This window comes from Oenanthe melanoleuca, chromosome Z, assembly GCF_029582105.1.
Source record: "Oenanthe melanoleuca isolate GR-GAL-2019-014 chromosome Z, OMel1.0, whole genome shotgun sequence".
Classification (NCBI taxonomy): domain Eukaryota; kingdom Metazoa; phylum Chordata; class Aves; order Passeriformes; family Muscicapidae; genus Oenanthe; species Oenanthe melanoleuca.
Genome location: NC_079362.1, coordinates 67,389,620 through 67,413,705, shown reverse-complemented (window position 1 = coordinate 67,413,705; position 24,086 = coordinate 67,389,620). Strand labels below are relative to the sequence as shown.

Here is a 24,086-nt window from a genome sequence, read left to right as displayed (position 1 = left end):
TAAAATGCTCATGAGCATAATGGATGTGGCATGCTATTTACAGGAATTCTCTCAGAATGCCACTAAGTCTTTCATGGGATGGATAATTGATCTTCACAGCAATATGCAATGAAGGACTTAAAGAAATAAATCCCAGATATCTTGGCTGGTGCTGTAGGGAATGCAGAAGCAGGGACTAGTCCATGCAGACCCAGGGACTTCCCATCCCTTCCATGCATACCTAGTGCAGAAAAGTGGAAGATTGTGGGAAGTCTCTGTAAAATGTGGAGGTTTGGCATGGTTGGATCTCCTCTGGGTGTTCAACCACGGGGTCCCACTGAGGGGTATCCTAATTCCTCAGTGGATCGAGCTGGGGTTTTTTGATGTGTGTCTGAGGAGTGGGCAAGTGGCAGTGCCTGAAGTGCCACCACACATGGCATATGCCTTGGTGGCAGCTGCTGCCTTGCCAATAGCAGCCTTGGCCCTTGTGCAACACCCCTGTTACAAAGGGCACTCAAAGGTTCCAAGGAGCTGGGCTGCAGCTTTGCCCTCAGCTACTGATTTTATTTTTCTATTCACATTCATGTGATTAGCTTTTAACGAGCCCTCCCAGGCATCCCCCTGGGATCCCCCTCTTTTTCTGTGGAGATAATTAGGAAATATGTGTTAAAGCAGTGTGGACACCTCTGGGGTTTGCTGCAGCAGCTGATTAATCCCCAGGCTTTGCCAGTGCAGCTGGGCACGTGCAGTGTCCTGGGCAAAGACAGAGACACGGATTTTTATTCCAGGAATATAACTCTGAGACAGGAGGCTCTCCATCAGCTCCCACCAATATCTGTGTCCACCAAATCACTCAGTTTCTCACAGGATCACAGAGAATATTTCAGATACCCAGGAGATTTCTCTCCTTCAACAGCACCTTCTCTACCAGAGCAGTGAAATTTTTGGCCGGGAGGGAGTTTGTAAACAGAACATCCCAAATCTGGTGGGAACAGGACTCAGAAATGAGGTAGTGTTGGGCCTTGTTCCCTGCAGGACTGGTTTTCTTCTCGACTTTTTTCTGAGCATCTGAACCTGGGTTTTTGACCAAAATGTTTTCAGCACTGCTGCATCTCCTAAGGGCTGCAAAGGCAACACCTGAGAGATATTATTTCAATTTCTGTTTTAAAACATCAGATGTTATCACATTTGCAGGGGTTGGTGCCAGGAAGATGAGATCAATAGTTGCCAGAGCAAGCTGTTGCTTTCTTTTTAAAGACAAGAATCTGGACCTTTTTTGATTTCTCATATCCAAGGTGTGGACAATAATGTCCTGATTTGTTCCTTTGAGTCCTTTATTTCTCATGTATCCTACTCTGACTTTTGACAAGAAGAGGATACTGAAAATGTCTCATTGGAAAGCCTCTGACCCCTTTGACCCATTGCAGGTGCTCATAACAACAGATGTTTCCCCACAGTGAAGTGGGTTACTTATCCTTCCCCTACATAAGGAGCTCCTCACTGATAAGGACTAGGGGGGAAAGCTGGGACAAGAAAAGCATAGACTGTGGGAGGAGATTAATTCATCTAAGGCTAACCCTTGTGGGTTTGTGAGGAAGCCAAACAATGCCAAATAGAAAGGCTTTTGTGGAACAGTGACCAGCATGGTTAGGAACTGAGCAAGGCTCTTGTGGTGCTCTGGGAGATGAGGCTGGGTGAAATGATCCCTGGAGATTCCACATGCTTGGGCATGGGGGATGAGCCCAGCATGGCTCATCAGACAGTGGCACCATCACTCATCTGCAGAGTGGTACCAGCCATGGCAGAGCAGGTCAAGCTCCAAACCTTGCAGTTCAGGAGTGGCAGACTGCAGTTACAAGAGAGTAAGGGAAGGCAAAGACCATCAGTGCTGCTTTTGAAATATATTGGATCACTGGGAAACCATCAAGATGTCAGTAATTTTAAAAATTGTATATCATGGAGACAGATTCTCTCAAGGACAGGCATTTGGTTTAAGTCTACATTGTGGGATGCTCCAGCATGTTCTTCTCTCCTGTTTCTCTCCAATCCTCTAGTTTGCTCCAGCTGCTCAAGGGCATATTAAAACTGGAGCATAGTATGAAGGAATCTGCCTGGCCAAGAAGACAGCTCGTTTACTGGAACAACTGCAGATTTAACTTCCCACCATGGCAAGTGACTGCTGCCCTGTTGCATCTGCCCAGCTGAATCTCTGCCCAAACCATGCTGGCTTCAGGGAACACTCAGACACCCAGCATATGTGTACACCCTTTATACAGGAACTGAGATTTTGACAAGTGCCACTGCAGGCAGCAGTGCTCCCTGGCATGTTTGGAAATCTGCAAAAGAGGATGTAAATCACCTGGTGATGGGAAAGATGCTATCCAGGGAACAAAGTGTAAGGCAAGGACAAGAGAACCCGGAGCTGAGTTCATAACCCTGAATCACCTCCTGCTCTTCTGAGTGCTTCCATGTGTGTTAAGCTTCCCTGTGTGAGCAGGTTCACTGGAGTCCACAAGGAAAGCATAGCTGAGGGAAAAGTCATGGCCAATGTATATGAGGTGGATTTCAGTGCCAAGAAAAATCATAAAACAGCCTACTAAACTCTTAGCTATTTTAAAGCCTAAACAAGACCCAAGACTGGGTGGCTTTATGGTTGGTTCCATTTGTGTGTCAAAGGAAGGAGACAAACCTAACTCTAGGAAGGAAGAAATTACTGTGGCCAAGGTCAAAGTGGTAATAAGCAAGTATAAAGACAGCAGCAAAGAAAGTAGGAGTAGTGTAGAATGACTTGTAATCAACCAACATATTAAAATGTCATGAAGAAAAGCAGATGAAAGTTATAAGAAGGAGGAAAAGTCCAGAATGAGGCAAAACTAAGGGGTTCTCTACATATATAAAAGGACCAAAATTAATCCAGATTCTTCTACTTTTTCTTGCTGTTGAAATGAGGTGTGGGGGTCGAGAAAATAAAAAATGGCCAGTGCAGGGGGGATTTCTTCTCCAGTTAGATCCTTCGAGGTCTTCATCATAAACATCTGAAAATGACCTGGATCTTCAGGAGATCAGTCCTATGTGCCTCATCCCACATTGGCTGTTTGTTGTATGTGTGCTTGAATTAGGAAGCCAATTCAGTGAGCATTGTCTCAAATTGGTGTAGCTTGAAATATCCCTGAGGTCATAGCAAAAGGCACAGACTTTTCTTTCAGAAATTGCTTGTGATGCTAGAGTGCCCTCTTCATTGTCACTCTGTTCCTCAGCCTTCATGACCAGCACTGGAGCACTATCACTGCAGCTTTCAGAGTCCTCCATACCTTTCCTCTTGACTACAGAAGATTTCACTTTGTAGAAAATACTCTTTGGCAAAGCCTTGACTCTTGTGTTACTATAATTAATCAGCTGATCAACGCATTCAAGAGGGTAAATATGAAACTAATTTTAACAGTGCTAATGAATTTGCCTGTAGGAAAACTCAGAAGCTGAAGGAAAAAACCAGACACAAACACACATAGAATATTAAAGTTTCTTGTGTAGTCACAATAGATGGAGATATTCCTGGCAGGCATTACTGTGAAGAATATGATGCTTTAAAAATAATTGCAATTCACAGGTATAGGGAAGCTAGAAGTGGATCAAAGTTGTAGTTGCCCCAATTTTGGTCTGGAGATTAGAGCAGCTGGCAGGTGAAATGCCACAGGACTGCCATATAGGATGGCACTGTATTGTGAAGAGTGTCAAAGCTTGGGGAAAAAAGTGAATGTTTTATTTGTTGAAGGTGGGAAACTGGGGTGGGAAGGCTGGAAGGCTCATGAGCTGCTGGGGGGTTGTGGTGAGCAGGGCCCCCGTGGCCACAGTGTGGTCAGGCAGGTGTCCCAGAGGGCAAGGGAAGGTCAGGATCTCGGGATGAGCAAGCAATTCGGCGCCGAAGCAATCCTCTGGCTGGCTGGAGGAAACTCTGTGGTTGAGTTATGCAATTGTGCTCTACGAGGCTTTTCTCTGCAGAGTTCTTGCTACTGACAACTTTGGAAAGTGAGTGAGGTGGAGCCTTGGGATCAGCTTGTAGGACCGTGTCTCTGAGTTTAAGGAGTCCTGACCAACTCCGGTGTTACAGGCACAGAGAGAGGGGCTGCTGCTGAGAAATGGATCTCTTCCCAAGCTCATCCTTTTTGAAGGCAATTTGATATGTTGGACTCTTTTTCCCGATTGCTTTCTTTCTGAAAGCTTCCGCGTCGGGCAGGAGGTAGGTAAAGCTGTTGCCTCTGGAGTTAGTTGGGGTTCCCCAAGCCCAGGTGCTGTGCTCTTCTGCTTTGCTCTTTCACAGCTTGTAGCACTGAAGAATTGTATTTTTAAGGGAGCTACTACACTCTCCTTCTCTACAGGAAACAGAATATAAAAAAAGAAAAGGAGAGGAAAAGAAAAAAAAAATAATAATTTGGCAAGGAGCCAAGCCCAGCGACTGAAGTAAGAAGTAGGGAACTTGGAGTAAGTGTAGCTGCCGGGACACTGTATGTCAGAGGAGTCAGCGGCGGGTTTAAGGTGCGGAGAGACAGGCGATGCCCATCTCGGAGCGCAGATAAGGGTTGCGTCCTTAGGTGAATGTCCCGGCGCTGCGGCCGGGAGCGAAGCTGCCGGTCCTGGGAGGGGATAAAGCTGCGTGTAAAGGAGAAGAGAGGAGTGTACCGGAGTGCTATGGAGGGCAGCAACTTTGTTGCTGTGACTTTTACAAGCCGTCAAGGGTAAGATTCAATGCTTTCCTTCCGCTATCTTGTTTTTCCTGACAGTTTGGGGGTGGGGGGCAGAAACTTGTGGGGTTTTTTTTCAGACCCGAGAGTTTTGCGAAGCTTAATCAAAGCGCTCGGGGTTGATCTTTTCCTACGGGCGAGCTGGGAGACGTCTGGGTGGAGTGAGCTGAGCTGTGCATGATTCCGAGCAGCAGGAGCAGCAGCAGCCGCTCGGGAAGCTGCTATTGTTTGTTTCAGAGGGATCAGACCGCGTTTCTCTTTGGGAACCCGCTCCGCCACAGCTGTTGGTTCGTAACTTGAGCGTCGCCGCAACTAACTTACCCAGCGGAGCTGAATGCAGCTTTTTGACTGCCGTCCTGGTGTCAGTTTAAAGAGTGTTTTAATGAAGACAGATGGAGGATGTTGGATCATTACTTTAAGACGTGGCAGATAACAGACTGAGCCTGTTTCCCAGCAATTACAGCTAATTGCATTGGCACATTGGAGTGTAGGGGTGGGAACGCAGAGTTTCATGGGTTTCTGTATATATAGATTGGAACAGCACCAGAAAATAGCTGTATCGCTGGCTCACCTCATCCAGGATACCTCTTCACGTATGGAAAAAGCAGGGAGGCTTCAGGGATGCTTTGAAACTCTTTGCACCTGGGTCGGTAGATTTAAACCAGAGGCTACGCTACTTTTTTTAAACCCTGATGCCACGAGTGACCACTTACAGCGCCTTAAACTTGTTCCAGGTTTTAATTCAGCCAAATCTGATTTCAGCCCTGAAAAAGAGTAGTTTCTGGATTCAAAACACACGTTTTAGTTGTCAACCCTGCGGCTCGCTTTCTGTGTTTGCAAAGCAGGGAGTGGTACAACACATGCTATTCCCTGTTTTGCTCTTGAGGTATTCAAACACAAGAGGATGTAAGGAGGGGTGGAGAAATGCAAATAGTGATGTATTTCAGTGCTGAAAGGTTAATAGTACTAATTACTTAAATGGCTGAAATTTTTGAGTCTGCTTTTGGTAAGAAAAAGCAAATGCATTCTTCACTTTGGAACCAAAATTTGACAAATTTGACTGAAACAGTTAGTACAGCTGTAGTTCAAAGGGGCCCCTTGGCAAACATGCCTTTGTGTGGCACATGGCAAGGTCAGTCTGTGCCAGGTGTGCCAGGCCTTTATGCTGATCTCACCAGAGCCTTGGCAAAAGCTGCACTGTGGTGTCCTTCTCTTGCAATACCTGTGAGTGAATGTGACTGTCCAGCTCCAGCACATGACATGTGGCAACAAAGGCATGGATAAAACAGGGAGGCTGAGGATCTGGTGTATTTTAGATCCTTAGTATTTTCTCAGATGTGCCTCTAAATCCAGTAAAGTGATACATGTTCAAAATTCAGGAACTGAATTTGTATTTAACATCATTACTCCACCAAGAGCAATGAGCATTGAAAACAAGTTTTCAACCTTTTTTGTCGTGATGTTCATTGCTTGGGACATATTTTCTCATATGTTGAGTTGTTGGTTGAATATTTAGTAATTTAGCCTGAAAAATAACAGAATTCTAAAATCAGTGAGTATTCATGAGCATTACATCATCTAAACATATTTTAAAAAACCCAAACTTTGCTGCAAAAAATTGATCTGACCTGGAAAGGTGAGGGGAGACATGATATGCTTTCTGAATTTGTACCTGCACAGGGTTGTTTAAACTTTTTTGTGTGTACACACACCACAGGATATTTGGTGGCAAAACTGACTGGAGAAATCTTGTTCTTCTGCCTAATTCCCCTCATTTCTGGGTGCTTACTTCTTGTACTACAGCACTATTCACTGCCCCCTCAGATCTGATATGACCACTGCCTGGGCAGGAATTTCAGTCTGTACTGAACTACACCCCATGATCTGGATTAAAATAACCCTTCCAAAAATGATTGTATTTAGCATGGATCATTTAACAGAGTCTGGGAATGAAGTGATAGGAGCAGAGGCACCAAGTATATCCTAATTCATATTTATCATTGAATCTGATGTATCATATAGCTTTGTTGAGAGAAACAGGGCCAAGAAATAGGACATGTTTTCCATCCACAACATCTGCTCTGTATTCATCCAGGTTGTGCCATGTCTTTTCTCATTTTGCCACTCAAGGCTGTGGTGGTGGGAAATGCCTCCCTCCTCCTTCAGTTTCCAGTACAGCCCTCAGTGAACCTTTGCAAAATCCACATGTTGTAGCTCATTGCAACTTACCCCTCATGCCAGAGGAGCTTTGCAGTTGTGTTCTCAAGCCAAATCATTGAATTGTGGGATAGTTTGGGCTGAAAGGGACCTTGAATATCACTGTGTTCCACCTCCCCTGCCATGGACCGGGATGCTCAGAGCCTCATCCAGCCTGGCCTGGAGCATTTCCAGGGATGGGGCATCCACAGCTTCTCTGGGCAGCCCGTGCCAGTGTCTCACCATCCTCAGAGTAAATAATTTCTTCCTAATGTCTAGTATAAGCCTACTCTCTTTCAGTTTGAAGCCATTCACCCTTACCCTGGCATTTCATGCCTTGTCAAAAGTATCTCTCAAGGTCTCTTGTAGTCTAAGTACTGAAATTGGCTCTGAGATCTCACCAAAGCCTTCCCTTCTCCAGGCTGAACAACCCCCACTCTCTCAGCCTGTCTCCACAGCAGAGATCCTCCATCCCTCTGATCATCTTGGTGTCTCCTCTGTGCTGGCTCCAGCAGGTCCCTGTCCCTCCTGTGCAGGGACCCCAGCTCTGGCTGCAGTGCTCCAGGTGGGTCTCACAGAGCAGAGCAGAGGGGCAGAATCCCCTCCCTGCCCTGCTGCCCACGGGGCTCTGGATGCAGCCCAGGACACGTTTGGCTCTCTGGGCTGTGAGTGCACATGTCCAGCCCATGTTGAACTTCTCATCCACCAGCTCAAGCCTCTCTCCTCTGGTCTGCTTTCAAACTGTTCTCTTTGGGATTGCCTTGACCCTCCTTGCTTCTGTCTCTAAAATAAGGCAGAATTTGGTTTGTGAGGAAACATCACTTCCCTATTCAAGACCTGTCAAATCAGCTTCTCATTGCAGATATTGAAATACCCAGAGCCCTTGATCAAACTGTCAGTAGCCATAAAGAAGGTGGATTTTCTTTGCAGAGAGACAGTTCACAGAGCCCTGCAGGTACAAAAGTGTTCTATGGTGAGAAGGGATAATTTATTTGTAGCTTATACCTCCAATTCCCTGTAAGGGAAGAATTGGAAATTTGAATTTTAAATAATTTCTGATATAGGTTCTGAAAACATGGTGAAGCAACATGTGTCCTGTTAAGCTGAGGGATTGGACCTGCATGAGTTCTCAAATACTCTGAGCCCCAGTTGATTATTGAACAGTGCAGAGTGCCTGGGGTAAAAAGAAATGAAAAAAATCCAAAAATAATCAAGAAGAAAATGGAGAAACAACAACAACAAAAGTCCAGAAGGGCTGATTCAGACTGTGGAAAGCAACTAGAGGAGACTAAAGCAGTGCCTCACTTTGCCTGAACATAGCGGGTGCCAGGGAAAATTAACACAAACAGGAAATTGTCTTTTTTCTGACTATAGAATGTGTTTTGTGTGTTTATGGGTTTTTAATTAATTCAGGAAAGGAGGCTATGAAATTGTCCAAAATTTGAGAAGTACTTAATGCCACACAACAAATGAAATATGAGATAATTTTTTTCCCCCAATAGCTTTTTTTCCCTGGAAGCATAAAGAGAAATTAAAACTCTAATTAAAAATAGATGTGAGTGATAGGAGGCTGATGACCCATCATTGCAAGTTTGGAAGGGAAACTGAATCTCAGCCTTAAAAAAATATGAAAATAAAGAAAATTAAAGAGAGGCATGAATTTTGATTACACGTGAAATCTGTGGGGGAAAAAAATACCCTGAGGGAGGTTGTTGATAAATACAGGTGCAAAGATGTTGGATGATGCAGGTAGAATTGAGAGTCTAAAATAATCCAAGAAAGAAGACCTGGGGCTGAAATGCAGGAAGAGCCAAGGTCAGCCAAGAGAGCACATCTGTCTGCACAAGCTGTGATAGGTGAGACAAACAGGAGCAGTACCTGCTGCTCCACCAAAGGGGACAACTCCACCATTACTTGCTCGTGTTTCTTTTCACACTGGCAGCTGGTGGTCAATGAACTCCCAGACTGAAAACAGACACCTGGGAGTGTGGCAGTGTACTGTCACAGAGGGGGTGTGAGCAGGCAGCCTTGCACAGGAGCCACAGTCCTCCTGAGAGTGGCTTTCCTCTGTAAAGAAGGATGGGGATTAGACGTGTGAGTCAATAACAAAGCAGTAAAGTAAGATATTTGCAATATTATGAAAATAAAGGGTACACCTAAATGCAATAAGGGTGTGTCTAGCCCTTAATGCCATCATCTGTGTGCCCATTGAATACTGACACATTTTCAAATTACATTGTGGTTTGGGCAAGTCAGGAACTGAGTTTTGCCTAGAGGATCAGGTCATCTTGGGAAGGATTCATGCATGACTCCTGGGATTTAACTAAGTGAGCAGGTATGCCAAGTCTGTGTGGTGGAAATGATGAACTGGAGAGGTAATTGGAACAAATGGATGTGGCAAAGTTATCCCCCACGTCTGCCCTAAAAGGTGAAGTTTTGTGGGAATTGAAAACCAATAAGGGTATTTGTGCTGGCCATGATGGTAACTTAAATTTACTGCTGAGTGAAGACGTTGAGTGCATGCAATCCTGATTTAATGCACTGAGAAGCTGTGGGAACTACATGCTTTCCATATCAAAACACTGTATTGTTTCAGTCTTCTTGTCGTGCTGCATTCCCACCAGAAACCAGGGTTCAAAGAACCACAGTAATTAACAAAAGCAATGTGTCAGAGCTGAAGGAAGTTTGGGTTTTTGTTTGGAAGACGTGAAAGTCTATTGTTTGTTTCATGTTATTACTGTAGAGAGAAAGCTTATAGCCACCTTCTCTTCTCTGCTCCCCCAAAAATATAAACATCCTTTTTTCACCCTATGATGAAATTATATGCCTTGTCAATTGAGTACACAGCTGGGAGAGGTAGCTGGGATTGTTTTTCTGAAATGTTTGGAAAATACACGAAGATCCAGGGTTCATATGGGTCATGTAATCATCAATATGATGATTATAACCAGTTAACCTTTTGAATCTTTGTGCTGGCAGTGATGAGTGCCATTTGTTTTTCTAAAATGTTTTGCAAATACAACAATATCCAGAGTTCATATGGATCATGTAATCATCAATATTTTCATTACAACCAGTCAACCTTTTGCATCCTTGTGCTGCCAGGATTACCAGATTAGTGATTATCAGATCTGTGGCTCCTGGTGCTTTAGAAAATCTGAGGTCTTTACCTCTATGCATGTGGGGAATGTATCTCACTCTTTTCACCATCTTATGGGAAACTCTCAGTGAGTAGGGGTTTGTGAGACTTAACAGTAATTCTAAAATGTGGAAGAAATACATTGAAAGAGATAGACTGAGGTCAGGGATGGAAAGCAAGTTTGGTCAGCAGGGTCAAGAAAGCTTTAGATTGTGACATTGCATATTTTAACTCTAAGTGGTTCGGCTTCATGGGCACAGAAATTCTGGGGAGAGGTGGTACCAAAGCATTTGTTATGATGAGCAGAAACAATTGGATGAGTGAATAGAGAGAGGACATCTTCCAAGTAGAGTGGGCACAGAGAGGCTCCCAAACCCCTCACTGAATTCAGATTCATGCAACAGCAGTAGCTAAATATAGCTTTGCTGGAGCATCTGGACCAGAAGTTTGACATAAGCTAGGATTGTAGAGTTTTCCTTAAAGTTTACCTTTATTTTCTGCAAAGACATGAAGCCCAGGCTTTCACTGGTGGTGTTGTGTGAGGCTTGCATTTGGGCAGTGGCATAGGCTGTGGTCGCATGCGTTTCCAAGATGTGACATATTTGTTATTCCTGTCTCCTTAGGCACCCTTGCTCTGCACAGATAACACAGGATAAAGTGAAAAAACTACATTCTGTCACCTAGAAAACTTGTTCTAGACTGTGACTCTCTAAAGTGTCTCAGCTTGCCTCACTGACCATTTAAGCAACTGGTATAGTGCACCTGTTGGTTCAGGCTCCTGGTCACAGAGCAATGCCATCTTTCTCATGTTCACAGATTCTCTAGCTTGTCAGCACCAACATCACCTTCAAATCCTTTAAATAAACTTGTCTGGTGATTGGGACACATAAAATTCCACTACCAGCCAGTTTTGACGTGATTATTTTTTTAATGCTCAAATCCTCTGCCTATCAGGATATAATCAGGGCTTTAAATGCATTTCTGGTGCCTGGTCTTAGCTTCTGGGCCAGGTAGTTTGGAGCCAGTGGAGGAGAAATTTTATTCTAGTCTGCCCCAAACATGCAGGATGACCAGCAATGGACAACAGTGTGAGCCAGCACGTGTTGAGCAGAGGCGGATTTACAGGAAACCAGTGCTTCCCTCTGCTTCCTCCTCTTCAAGGAGGCTGGACTTGCTCTGGGTAGACACGCAGTTCGGTTCCTCTGTGCCTTAAGTACAAGCTCTGGGTGTGTATTTCTCATTTTCATATAGCTCCAAGATAGTGGGAATGTCCTCTTCAGTCTCTCCTCCACTGGCCCCTCTTTTGTGCTATGTCAGGAGATGAATTGATCAGCATGTCCAAGGTAAGGTAGCCCGCTGATGCAGTGCAACCTGAAAACCTAGGACTGTTTTACATAGATGATAAACGGTGGCTGTTGGCCACAGTGCTTAGGAATTTGTTTCCCCCATTTATTTGGCATAGAATTATATGTGTGTGCTGCTGTATGTGTTGTGAATTGCCTTCTCTTTTCTCTTGCAGAAGTTCCATGGAGTTGGACTAAAATAAAGTTTTGGGATGTCTCTATTTGGATTAAAATTTGGAAAAAAGAAATTGAAAGGTGAGTGTGGTCTGGTAATGCCATTGTCTTGTGAGCAAAAGAATGTAAATACAGCACATGTGGAAATCCTTGAGCTCCTATTTGGGAGCATGTCTGGCCCAGAGCAGGTGGGGGAAGATACACTTTCTTTCCTTTTCCTGCATTTCATGCTGCTTTGGAAGAGTGCTGTGGATTGGGAAAGGCGGCACATCTGCAACAGGACCAGCTACAGAATTTGTGCACTGTCCTGACACATGGCTGCCTTGGGGAAGTTGGGTTTTGGTGGTTTTTTTTAAATACAGAATCCTTTGCGGGTGTGGGTGGATGAGCAATGCACAGTGCAAAGGTCTGATGCAGTTTTTGGATGATGAAATGTACCGGTCCATCTCAAATTCTGTGTTCAGTTTTGACCCCCTCACAAGAAAGACTTTGAGGTGCTGGAGCACATCCAGAGAAGGGAGAAGAAGCTGGTGAAGGCTCTGGAGCATAAATCTTATAAAGAGCAGCTGAGGGAGCTGGGAGGTGTCTAATCTGGGGAAAAGGAGGCTCAGGGGAGACTTTATTGTTTTCTAAAACTACCTCAAAGGAAGCTGTAGTTAGGTAGGGGTCAGTCTCTCCTCCCATGTAACAAGAAACTGGACAAGAAGAAATGGCCTTGATTCACCAGGGGAAGTTTAGATTGGATATTACAAAAAATTTCTTCACAGGAAGAGCTGTCAAGCATTAGAACAGGCTGCCCATGGCAGCCATGCCCATGGTGGAGTCACCATCTCTGGAGGTGTTTAACAGATGTGTAGATGTGGTATTTAGGGACAGGGTTTAGTGATGGAGTTGGCTGGGTAAAGAGCTGGATTTGCTGAATTTGGAGGCCTTTTCCAATCTAAACAATTATGATTCTGTTTTATGATGGCAATGGCCTAGTTATTCCCCCCAATCAGAAACAGGAAGAGTAAATTAGAGACATGAGAGCACTCTGTGGGCACCCTGAGAGACCCAGGGTGCAGTGTCTGGTCGGGGATCCAGGCCTGCAGGCATGGTGAAGAGGGAGAGTCTCCAGCCTTTCCTTCCAGGGTGTTCCTCTCTGTACTTCATGCATGCGGAATTGCTGCCCTACTTGTTTTTTGACAACCTCTCTGAGCTCAGAGGACTGAACAGCTTTTTCCCAGGGGTTTATTTTTGCAATTGTGCTGCTATTTCCCCTTCCTGGACCAGGGCAGACTGCGAGCCCTGGTGTTAAGACAGGGGCATCCGTTTGTTTCTCCGACAGTCCCAGGAGAAGAGGTTGTGACTGCTCCCAGGGAAGGATCTCTGCCAGCCCCAGATCTTTTTTACCCTATTTTGCCTTTGCTGATGAAGCAACAGAGATTCATCTGTGAGCCACCATCCAGTCAGGGCACCCCCACTTGTACAGCAGTAACTGTTCAGATTATCAAAAATATTCTGTTGCTATATTAAGAAAGTGTTGTGTTTTGCCTGGACTGGAGTCTGGGTTTTAGCAGGGAAGGGTTCAGCCCACCCACCCTCAACCAAGTATTCGAGAAACTCAGATCTTCCTAGATATAAACCATGTATTTTATTTCTTTTCACATCTTACCATCAGTTCAAAACCAATGAAGGCAAACTGGAAAAAGTTCAGAGGCTAAAGGAAGCAGAGGTGATCAGGGAATGAGGAGCTTCCATAACAGGAAGCCGAGAGTGTTTTCTCCTCCTCTTGTGTTTTTAATTATTTTGCCTGAGGCATAAATGCCAGTATTGAAGTGCTATATTAATCCAAGGGTTTGTAAGTCTTTGTGTTTGTAGAAGTCCAAAGGATTGTGCTGCCTGAGAGCAGGCAAGGCCCTCCCACAGGGAACATCACATGTGCTCATCTTGGAGAGGCAGTACTGCTTATGGAAAGACCAAATTTCTGTTCCAAAAACAAAGCTGGATGATGTTTAACCTTGCTGAAGAGCCATGCTCATGATATGACTTTTATTGGAGAGAATGGATTACCTCAGGCATCAGCTGCTGGACCTGGGATCAGGATTGCTCTCATGAGATCCAGAATTTCTCCCCAGCAAGGCATGGTTTCCACATGAGCTGAGGTGCAGGTGAAATATGATAGCTGTAGTTTAAGAGGACAGGTTACATGGTCTTAAGTTTCTTGGAGATAAGGGTAGGCTTTTTATAGTCTCAAGTTCTTTATAGAAGTTATCAGGAGAGTAAAACGCAGCTCATGTTGACACACAGAGATGCTCGGAGGAAACCAGTTGCTGGATAATGTTTGTGAAGCTGTTCCAGCTGAAGCAGAGAAGAAAACCTCTTAGATAAGCAGCAGAGGTGTTTCTATGGAAAAGGTGTCTGAGATCCTTTACACTGAGGTTTAACCTACAGTGAACACGGCTGGAACAGAGAGGAGGGGGGCACTCTAGTCATCGACTGTGTGGAAGGTTGGCTGATAATTGTGGGATATCTCTATTCACTGGCTTCCTCCCACTGCAGTTCAGTTCAGCACTGGAGTTATCGAGGACAGGGATAGGCAGGTACAGTCCACCAAAAAAAGGGGAATAGAGAGTGGGGAGAATTCATCCACACAGGTGGAAAAGCAGTCATTGCTTTTCGTCTCCATAAGCCCAGTGTCAGGGCATTGTGAGAGGAGGAAGAAAGTTATAAATTCAGCTTTTGGAAAGCTCCACTGGGTTTTCCTTCTTGCCAAGGCAATCTGGGCTTGGAGCAGTCAGGCTCTGGGCAGAGCTTGGCAGCTCCTGAAGAAGGCAGCCCATGACTGGCAGGATGGGACACTGAGCTCAGCTGCCCCCTGGGATCCCCATTCTGGTCCGATAGGAAATGTCTCACCACGATAGACATTGAGCATGAAAAATGCAGTTATTTTTACATAATTTCCCATGAGGGTGATAATTGTGAATTGAAAAACTTCTCAAAGTTAGTGTCAGGGCTGTATTTATTTTTATGATTTTTTGCATCACTTCCTATCACTGTGCATTGCTGTTATTAACAACATGTGCAATTGTGTTAAGCTTGTATTTACCAGCATGTCTAGGAGATACTGTTTTCTAGTAAAGGAAATTATATGTGTCAGCCAGTCACTGTCAGACTAGTCTTCAAAATAAAAACAAAAGACTATTTCAGCTGCTTTTTTTGGCATGCTAATATAAGTCAAAATATTGTGAACTACTACCAGAAATAAAACCAGGACATAGAGTGATATAAAATTCTAAACCAATTGGGGTGGGGGAGGGGAAATCAGTTCTTCATAATAAAGAAAAGAAAATTTCTACTGCTCATATATTTGAAAAATGTATATTTCATTCTGAAGTGGACTGAAACAATTATGAAAAGATGTAGATGTTTCTTGAGAATTAATTTGTTGCCAGGCATTTTTGAGACATGATGAGCCCTCGCCTCTGCCCAGAGCCAGGGCAGGTGCTGAGACATTGCCAGGAGTAGGAAAGGAAGGGAAACCAAGACTGGTGTTATTGCAGGAGATGGGAAGAGAGATGAGTCACCCTATGTCCCTTCCTAGAAAAACCTAAATAGGAATACAAATGGGTTTAAGGTTATCCAACACTTCTTCCACCTGTGTCCCAAGAGTGCTATTTGACCACAAGGGTTGCACATGCTGGGCAAATCTGGAGCAATCTTTTTGAGCTGTCTTTTCTTCTTTTCTCTTTTCCTATGGTGATAATACAAAATGCTGCTTTTAGAAAAGGGCAAGGTATAGCACAGAACTTCATGTTGATATTAAAAATTTACTAGACTTGAGGTAAAAATATTTCCAGTTCACCCTCAGGGTTTTTTATTTCAGACCTTTAATCTGCTGTATGAAAATGGAGGAGGTCAGTACATCACCAAAGTGGGCCTTCTGTTAGTGATTCAGTAGCAATTTGGCTTTCTATACCAGGGATATATGAAATGTTTTACCTGTGTGAGAAATTCTGCTATGGTGTTTGTTTGATGATTAGCAGGAGGTTTAGCTTAGTACCAATCACCAAAGACACAGTCCATGACCACAAAAGTGTATTTCTTGCATTTTATCTCTTCAGGAGGAGTGAGGTTTCTTGTTTTTTTGAGGCAGAAAGACATAATGAATATATTTATTTAATAAAGGAAGGATGAAAGAGGGCTAAACCCATTGACGATGGTATCCCTGTAAGGTCATGATGCATGCTTTTTCTTAATTAAATGCCTCACACTCAGGACAGTCTACTCCATTTCTGAGATGAAAATGCATGTAATTGCCAGCATAAATCTTCTCCAGCCAGGGAAGCCAGAGAGCTCCACAGAAGAGGGAGCACCTGCACATTAAAAATGTGTGGATTTGTAGCACGGAGCCCAGGAGAGCCCCTCTTGTGAGTCAGTAAAAAACCACATTTGTGTGCCAGGCAGCTGAACATGCTCCTGCTCTGAGCTGGGCTTGGCTCTGACCTTCCTCTCCCATCTCCATCCCACAGTTTTCTCACTCTGCTGTCCCAGCCACACTGGCTGAGCCCTGCCAGGCTCTGGCTGTGGCTCAGGGCAGGGATGGGCTTTGGTTTCGTGCTGCAGAGCAGCAGGTGCGCAGCACTGCTTGGGTTACAGCATGAGGGTGACACTCAGGTAATGGGGGTCTGACAGATGTCCCAGACTGGCTGTGAAATATAGATATTTAACCACTGTGACCTCAGACCTGCCTTTGCTTCACCCATGCATCCTCTGAGCCATGTGGGATGATGAACCTTTCACATAAAGATCCCTGGGCTTGCTTTTGGATGAAGTTCATTTGCTGCAGCTCTGATCCCAGCAAGGCGCTGCTGTGTTATGAATGTGAAATTCTGTTGTATCACTGCTGTAAGAAATAATCCCATTCTCTTTACCCCAGTGACAGGGACTCTACCCAGATACAGCACCTGCGAATCAAGACACTTGTTGCATGGTTCTTTCACCCCAAATGATTGCAAAAAATGGGGCAAATATTGCTTTAAGGTGCAAGGAGATTTTAACTACTGGTTTGTATAACAACCTCCTAGGAGAAAAATATTTTGGTTGCCCAACATAGTAAATGATTGCTTGCCCTCTGCCATGGAGTTGCCTTTCATGGAGACTGTAATTCTCAGGTTTTTTTGAGGAGAGGATAGAGGTACTGACTCACCGTGGCAATTTTGAGTTGCTTGCGCATGAAGAGGAGCAGTCCAGTAAAGAACACAAAACAGGGCCGGGATTTGTCTGCCTGTTAAGAGATGGCTGATGCTGGGTGTGAGGTGGCCATAGTTGAGAAGTGATACCAAAAGCTGAGCCACACAGTGATGATAAGGTGCCCAAAAGTAGGGACAACAAAAGGAGGGAGATGGGACAAGGAGGAGGTAGCAGGAGGCACTTCATGAGGTGTGTGACTAGAGGGGGTTTTCTGGGACTGCTTATAGCTTGTTACAGAAGACACCTGAATTAGAGTCCCAGTAGGGTCAGTTCCCTGGGAACCAGAGCAATGTGTTGCAGCTTTCACAGCTTGGTAAGGATAACAGCTCTGCTAAGAACCACTCTGTAAGGGAAGTTGGGGAGATGAGTCCAGCTCCTGGATACCACACTTTGTAGCTGGTCCAGGGCAGAGTTTTTGCTCTTGAGGTCACTTGTTAAAAGGGTGGAGGAGAGATTATTGTTTTTACAGAGTTTATGCTGTCTCTGTTCTGTTGTCAGGGTTAGTTACGCAGGCACTCCCCTAATTGGGCTGTGTTCATTTCGTGCATGAAGTATCACTGCCTAGTTTGTATTGGACTTGGCAAAACCAGGCAGATCTTAACCTCCCATTTCTTGGAGCCACAAGACCCAATATCTACAAAGCTTTTCCAATACCCTGTTGAAAACACTTCTCTTGGCATATGTTCCTTAGCATAAACCAGAAACAAATTTCCTGGCTGTCTGACCAGATCTTGAATCTAACCTTTTGCAGGACTTTTCCATGCAGCAGTCTAAAGTAAAAAGGCTGGTGGGCTGGCCAGTTACATTTATAGCTGATTTTTTGGCATGGGTTTAATTTTATTAAATACAGATGTTATTCTGAGGTTTAGCTTCTAAAGCTGTCTGCCTGAGAAAACAGGCACTTTCCCAGTGACTTGGTCTCAGTGGTTAGACCAAGAACTGGGCACTAAGCCATATTTATGTACTCTGAGTTTCCACTGATGAATAATTTAAAATAGTTTTCAGTGGCAGTGAAATGATAACTTGGAGCACAAATACCATTCCTTCTTTCCAGTGAATGCAATTTGCAGAAGCAGAACATTTGATTTACTTAGAGATATATTAAAAAGTTTCAAGAAATGAAAAACTTCTCATCTGATATCCGTACAGCTTCCCCCTCCCTTTTTCCTCATTGCTTTCAGAATCAACAGGGCATGATAAGACACGCATGCTTGGATCTACAGCCAAAAAACCCTGAGTTATGGTTTCCAGGCAAAGCTGTTGTAATGCTTTACTTTTCCTAATTTTTTGCTTATTGTGATCATCCAAGAGTCTTCATTTCTGTCCAGACTGTTCCAGAAACAAAGGAGAACTGCTGGATTAGGAGGCACAGCAGTAGGACCTCACAGTCCTCAGCAGGTAAAAACCACTGAGGCAAAGCTGCCCTGTGCTTGTGGTCAGAGTGGCTCTTCTTTGGTGTAGCCAAAGGACAGAAATTCTCCTTGCTGATGCTGTTGGATAAGTCTCCCTGTGAAAATTATTGTGTTTTTTCTTGATTTAGCCAAGGGTATTGGCTGTTGCCCACTAGGAAAAATTAAATTTTCGCCACTAGACATTAGCCTTGTGTTTTGGCCTTTAGAGACGCTGCCTCTGAGAGAGATGAATGGCTATGGCAGACAAATGCCCCATTCAGTTTTGAACCAGTTACCTGGGGCCTTAAGGAAGGATTATCACAGAAAACCTGCCCTTGGGTGCCATGTGAGAGTGCAGTGCCTTGATTCCCATTTCTTTCTGTTTCATGTCCCACTGCCTCATGTTTCTGTGCCATCCCAGAGCCGTTTGCTGCCATTAATGTTTCTCACATAAAAGCCATTCGAGGGTGTATCTCTCACTGTTCTGAGAGGCTCCTTTCCTCACCGGGGCACATACATGTGTCAGCTTTTTTCTAAGAGCATTTGAGACTCCTGAGTTCAAATCCATGTGTCAAGTGCCTCTTCCCTGGCTGCAAAGACCCTGGGGGAAGCCTGAGAAACGGGATGGCTTCTTGCTCCCCCCGTGTGCCCTGGGAGCACCAAAGGAGCTCAGGGCGTGTTCAGCTGTTGCCTGCAGCACTTGGATTTCCGTTTCTGCATACAAAACAGAAAGCCACTGAGGACTCCGTGTGACACTGAGGCTCTCTAAAGCTTTGTCATCTATTCCTATTTACATTAACACCATTTATCTTTTCTGTGGCATTTCTTCCAGGACTAGACTTTGAGCCCCTGAGGAGGGGATAAGGATAGCACTTACTGTATGGCAGGAAACAGGCAAGTGTTGGGAAGTTCTGTTTTTCACAAATAGCTTTATCTTTCATCAGCTCTGAGAATTTGCTCTCAGGAAAATTCCTGAAGGAGCACACAACACAATAGTTGAAGCCCAGCAAGCCTGGACCTCTTGAGCTCTCCTTCTGTTTTCCTCTTCTACACCAGATAAGTGACTCTGATCTCTTGGTACATTGTTCTCCCCATTGTGAAGATAAGAAAAATTTGTCTGAGGAAAGCAGTGAAGGATTAAGTACTTTGAGGGTTCTGAATGAAGCTGCTGTGGCCATCTGAATCATCCATCTGGGGCAGATGGCAGCTGATTTCAAAATGACTGATACTGTTAGATGTGCCTGAAGAAGGAGAAAAGCACATTTGCCTGCTAACATAGCTTTACATTAGTGACTAGAGGGCTTGATGAAAATAGCCTACAGACAGACACCAAAAAATGGTGATCTGAAAGAGGGCTTAAAAATTAGGGATGCTCTGTATTTACAGGGTCATTGAAGAAAAAAGAGGAAGGCAAGCACTTCAATGCACTGAACAGCTTAGATGCTTGCTAATGCAAGAGTGAATAAACAGGAAGAGCTAGATATCTTAGCACATCAATTAATAGGTGTAGCAGATACGCGCTGTGATTAACTCATGAGGCTGGAATATCCATAGAAAAGAATAAAACTAACTCTGTATTGTTAGCAGAAGTTTTCATTTTGTGACTGTGTGGTCTGAAATGCAGCTTGAAGAAATAGATGAGCAAATTGCAGATCTCTTTGTAATGCTACAAGGTAATGAGCACAAGCACAGCAAACCAAGAAGGGAAGTCTTTTGTGAGGGGGGAAAAGAAAGTTTTCTGAGAGGCAGGACATGGTATAAAGGAAGAATTCTGTCTATGCAGAGGCAGAGTTGGAGAGAAGTGTACAGGAACACGACCTAGTCAGCCAGCTCAAAGTTTTGGTGCAGAGGTGGGTAATTTTTTGGAGAGAAGAGGAGGTTGTTTCAGAAGTTATTCCCTTCTAAATGGAGGGAATGGGAGGAGCTGGCTGGTCCTCTGAAAGCTGGAGGGAGTGTATACAGGAATTGTTATTAAATGATGCGAAGATACTTAGGAAAAAGTGACAGTATCAAATTGTTTAACATTGACTTCAAGAAGGAAACCTCCAATAAATATGAAGAACTAATAGCTGAGACCTCATGGGAAGGAATCCTGGGGTGGAGGGAGAATTAGACAGGGTTGTTGTTTCCTTAAATAATTGATATTAAGGGAACATATATTATTAATTGATATTAAGGACACATATATTATTAATTGATATTAAGGGCACATGTATACGTTATCACCTTTCAGAGAAAGGCTCAGAAGGATGAGTGAAATGGTGAAATCAGAAGCTCCCCATTTGCTTCAGACAAAGGAAGGATGCCTCTAGAAGGTGCAAAACAGTTTGTTTTATCCAGTACAAACAGTGTGGCAAAGGCTCAAAGAGAAAAGGCTATCAAGGACATCTAGGACAATGAAAGTTGTTCTGTAAGAATTAGGGTCTCTGGAGAAGCTCAGTGGAAAAAGCCTTAGCAAATAAAGCTAAGAAATCAGAGGGGTTTTGTTGGGGTGGTTTTTTTGTTTGTTGTTTTTTTTTTTTTTTTTTTTTTTTTTTTCCCCTCTAGATATCTAACAAAATACTTGCCAAATGTAGAGGAGAAAGGGGCAGGTTTTGGGCTGGAATAGAGAGAGGATGGCTTGACTGGGTAAGGTAAAGCATGCCCTGGAGCAGCTCTGCCTTTGAGAGTCTGGCTCACAGGCAGGAAAGTTCAGAAGACTGGGAAGAAAGCAAGCACAGCATCTATCTTGAAACAGGGAAAGAAGAAAAGCTGAGCAATTATAGATGTATTGGCTTCACTTGAGTAAAGGTTAAAACAATACAGTAAACCACTTCAAAGTAACTAGGAGTGTGTGTGTGGGGAAGAGATGATTAACAGTCAGCAGTCCTGAAAAACTGCATCAAACCAAAATTAATTCTGTTTTAGTGGTAGCTGGAGGGCTATTGAAAAAGCATCAGATAGCTGCCATGTATCTTGACTGTCACTTGTGGCATTTTTATAAGTAATCTGGAGATGCATGCTTGAGATAAAGTCACAAAACAGTGAGTGCCAGATTTTTCAGGAAAAAAAAGACATCAACAATAGATATTGATGACTGATTAGGAAACTCAAAAGATTCGTCAGGGGTATATCCCATCCTGAGTCTGGTATTCAATATTTACTTCTACATCCTGGCTGACAGAATAGAGAACACACTTAGTACATCTGTGAATGGCACCACGCTGGCAGGAACTACAAGCACACTGAAAGATAGGATTGGAATTGCCTAGTTGAAGAAATAGTCTGAAAGAATTTGGATGCAATTCAGCAAGGACAAATGAAAGATTTGCATTGCCTGATGAGGCATCTGGCTCTGCCAGAAAGGATCTGCCAAAATGGATCATATTCTGAGAAGCTATCCTCAGTGTGCTTGTGGTGCATAAGGATTTTACTTTAAATTACTCCTGGGTGAATTATTATGCATGATGTGCAATGTCTGCAAGGAAAGTTGCATGTCCCTTGTGCCCTGGCCAGCTTTGGTAGGGCCTCAGCTGCAAACCATGGCCCATTTTGGGCATTCATCCAGAATGGGTTGAACTAGCTGGGAATTCCACCGGAGAGCACCAAGAGTGATGCTCCTACTCATGGATTAATGCATAAGAAGACTGAAGAAACAGGAGCTGCCTACCCTTGGGAAGGCTGGAGTAAAACACAACAGCCTTTACTACGTAGTGAGCTTGGAATCACAGACTCATAGAATCCCTTCACAGAACAGCTTCAAGAACCACACCTTGTGCCTGAGAACATTGTCCAAATGCTTCTTGAACTCTGTCAGGCTTGCTGCTGTGACTGCTTTCCTGGGGAGGAAGCACCCAGCCACCCTCTGGGTGAAGAACCTTTTTGTGATATCCAACCTAAACTTCCCCTGACACAGCTTCAGGCCATTCCTTCTGGTCCTGTCACTGGGCACCCAGAGGAGAGATCAGTGCCTGCCCTTCTGCTTCTCCTCCCAAGGAAGTTGTAGACAGGGATGGGGTCTCCCCTAAGTCTACTCCTCTCCAGGTTGAACAGGCCAAGTGACCTCAGGTGTTTCTCATGTGGCTTCCCCTCCAGTCTCTTCACCATCACCTTCCTTTGGTCTCTTTCTAACAGCTTTTACACCTTTGCATACTGCAGTGCCCAGAATTGCACACAGGACTTGAGGTGAGGCTGCACCAGTGCAGAGCAGAGTGGGACAATCCCCTCACTCATCTGTACTCTGAATCCTTGGCAAGTAGCACAAGGAACTTAGGAGAAGCTGAGGATCACCTTTGACCCTCCTGAGAGAAGACAAAATTTCTTGAAATTGAAGCAATGAGTTTTACGTTAGATAATGTAGGCAAAAACTGCCCTAGGGGGAGGAAACTTCAGTCCTGGAATAAGTATTTGAAGAACAGGTGTCACTGGAACTTTCTATGTCATTTTTGGGGGAGAGAGGCAAGACCCAGACTAGAGGTAAAGGACAGATTTGATGACCTTTTGATATCCTTCCAGTAATTTTTGATTTCATGAGAGCTGTGGTGATGGTGTCTCATCAGTGGGATGATGCTCAGAAATGCTCCTGTACTGGAAGAAGGGCACCAGCTGTAGGCTGATGGCAACAGCTCCAGAGACTTCAGGGGGAAGAGAAGGAGCAGGGCAGGAAGAGTGAGCACCAGTAGTTAAGTGGGAATTCCTACCCAGAAGGTGAACAACCTGACGAGGCCCTGGCATTGCAGTGAGTGGTGGGTAGAGGAGATTTGTTGTGTGATGTTAAGAGTGCCATGGTACCAGTCCAGAGTGCAGCTCCACCAGGGCCACCAGCACCCCCAGGTCCCTGACCTGTGGCTGTTGGCACAGGGCTCTGATTCACTGTGCCATTCCCTTCTAGCAGCTCTGCTTGCACTTCCTGATGCTTCATCCACATCTGTGTAGACTCTGCTTACCCTCCAGCATGACTGATGTGTTTTTCCTTTTCTTTGCAGAGGAAGAGAGACAACTTCAAGCAAACAACCGTGATTTCAATCTGCAGTTTGAATATGCTGTGAGTAACCAGCGTGTGTTGTTTCGTGCAGATGTAGTCACAGATGTAGCTGCATCTGCTTCATGTCTCGAGTGTGATTTCAAAGGGGTGAGCAGAACTGCATGCCAGCTTTGGCTCTGCAAACCAGGCAAACACAAGCCAGATGAACCATCAGAGGTGGATTGCTGCTGAGTCAGCCTGAAAAATGGGCATTTGGAGGAGATGTGCTTCTGGAAAAGCATGACACAGTGACTTTGCACACTTCCAGAAAATTATTTGTGAGTCAAGGCGTTTGCAGGATCAGGCTCCAAGGCCTTTCAATAACGGAATCTGGGAGGAGTTTTCCTTGGAAATTTGTCTCCATTTAAAGTAAAACATGAAAGGAAATGTGTCAGTTCCTCAGCTTTTGCAGTGAAATCATCTGTGTCAGGAAGGTTTTTGAATCTGGCCCTTGTGGCTTTCTGCCAGCTTTTCTGCCAGATTCTTAGCAGCCTACTTAGGTTCACTTTGTGCTGTGAAATCTGTGATTCCAAATTTGGCCTTGACACAGGCTGGCTGTGTCCCAGGTCTGCCAGGCTAATTCACCAGGGAGCCCTTGGCAACTTGATTTCCAAAGCTTGTGGACCATTTTCTGATGCTGTGTAGAGGAGGGTTATTTCAGCCACTAGATCTGTCCTGCCTGCCTGCAGGGACATCCCCTCTGTGAGGCCATCCTGAAGCTGCATTCTTTCAAACTGTTTGCAGTGGCCAATTAATACCAAAGTGAATTTTGTGAATTTTTGTGCTTTGAATATCTGAATTCCAGTGGTGAAATTAATCATTCAGTTACTCAGGAGCTTCTTTGAATCCTGTTTTGGTTTAGGAACATCACAAGTATTTTCTTGGCAAGAG

The 24,086-nt window shown here is 44.4% G+C and overlaps 1 protein-coding gene across 4 annotated transcripts in view; it reads left to right on the top strand.

Annotated features, from left to right (window-relative positions):
• Positions 1 to 24,086, top strand: part of LOC130264738 (phospholipid-transporting ATPase ID-like) — an 83,491-nt gene that overhangs the window by 6,775 nt on the left and 52,630 nt on the right. The window contains exons 1-3 of one of the 4 annotated variants that reach the window (XM_056513190.1): positions 4,042 to 4,216; positions 11,573 to 11,651; positions 23,158 to 23,216. In XM_056513190.1, coding sequence (XP_056369165.1) covers positions 11,609 to 11,651; positions 23,158 to 23,216 — 102 coding nt within the window. In that variant the 5' untranslated portion in view covers positions 4,042 to 4,216; positions 11,573 to 11,608. Of the gene's footprint in view, positions 1 to 4,041; positions 4,217 to 4,277; positions 4,713 to 11,294; positions 11,397 to 11,572; positions 11,652 to 23,157; positions 23,217 to 24,086 lie in introns of those variants that run through there. The other 3 variants (XM_056513189.1, XM_056513191.1, XM_056513188.1) reach the window with 3 other exon arrangements.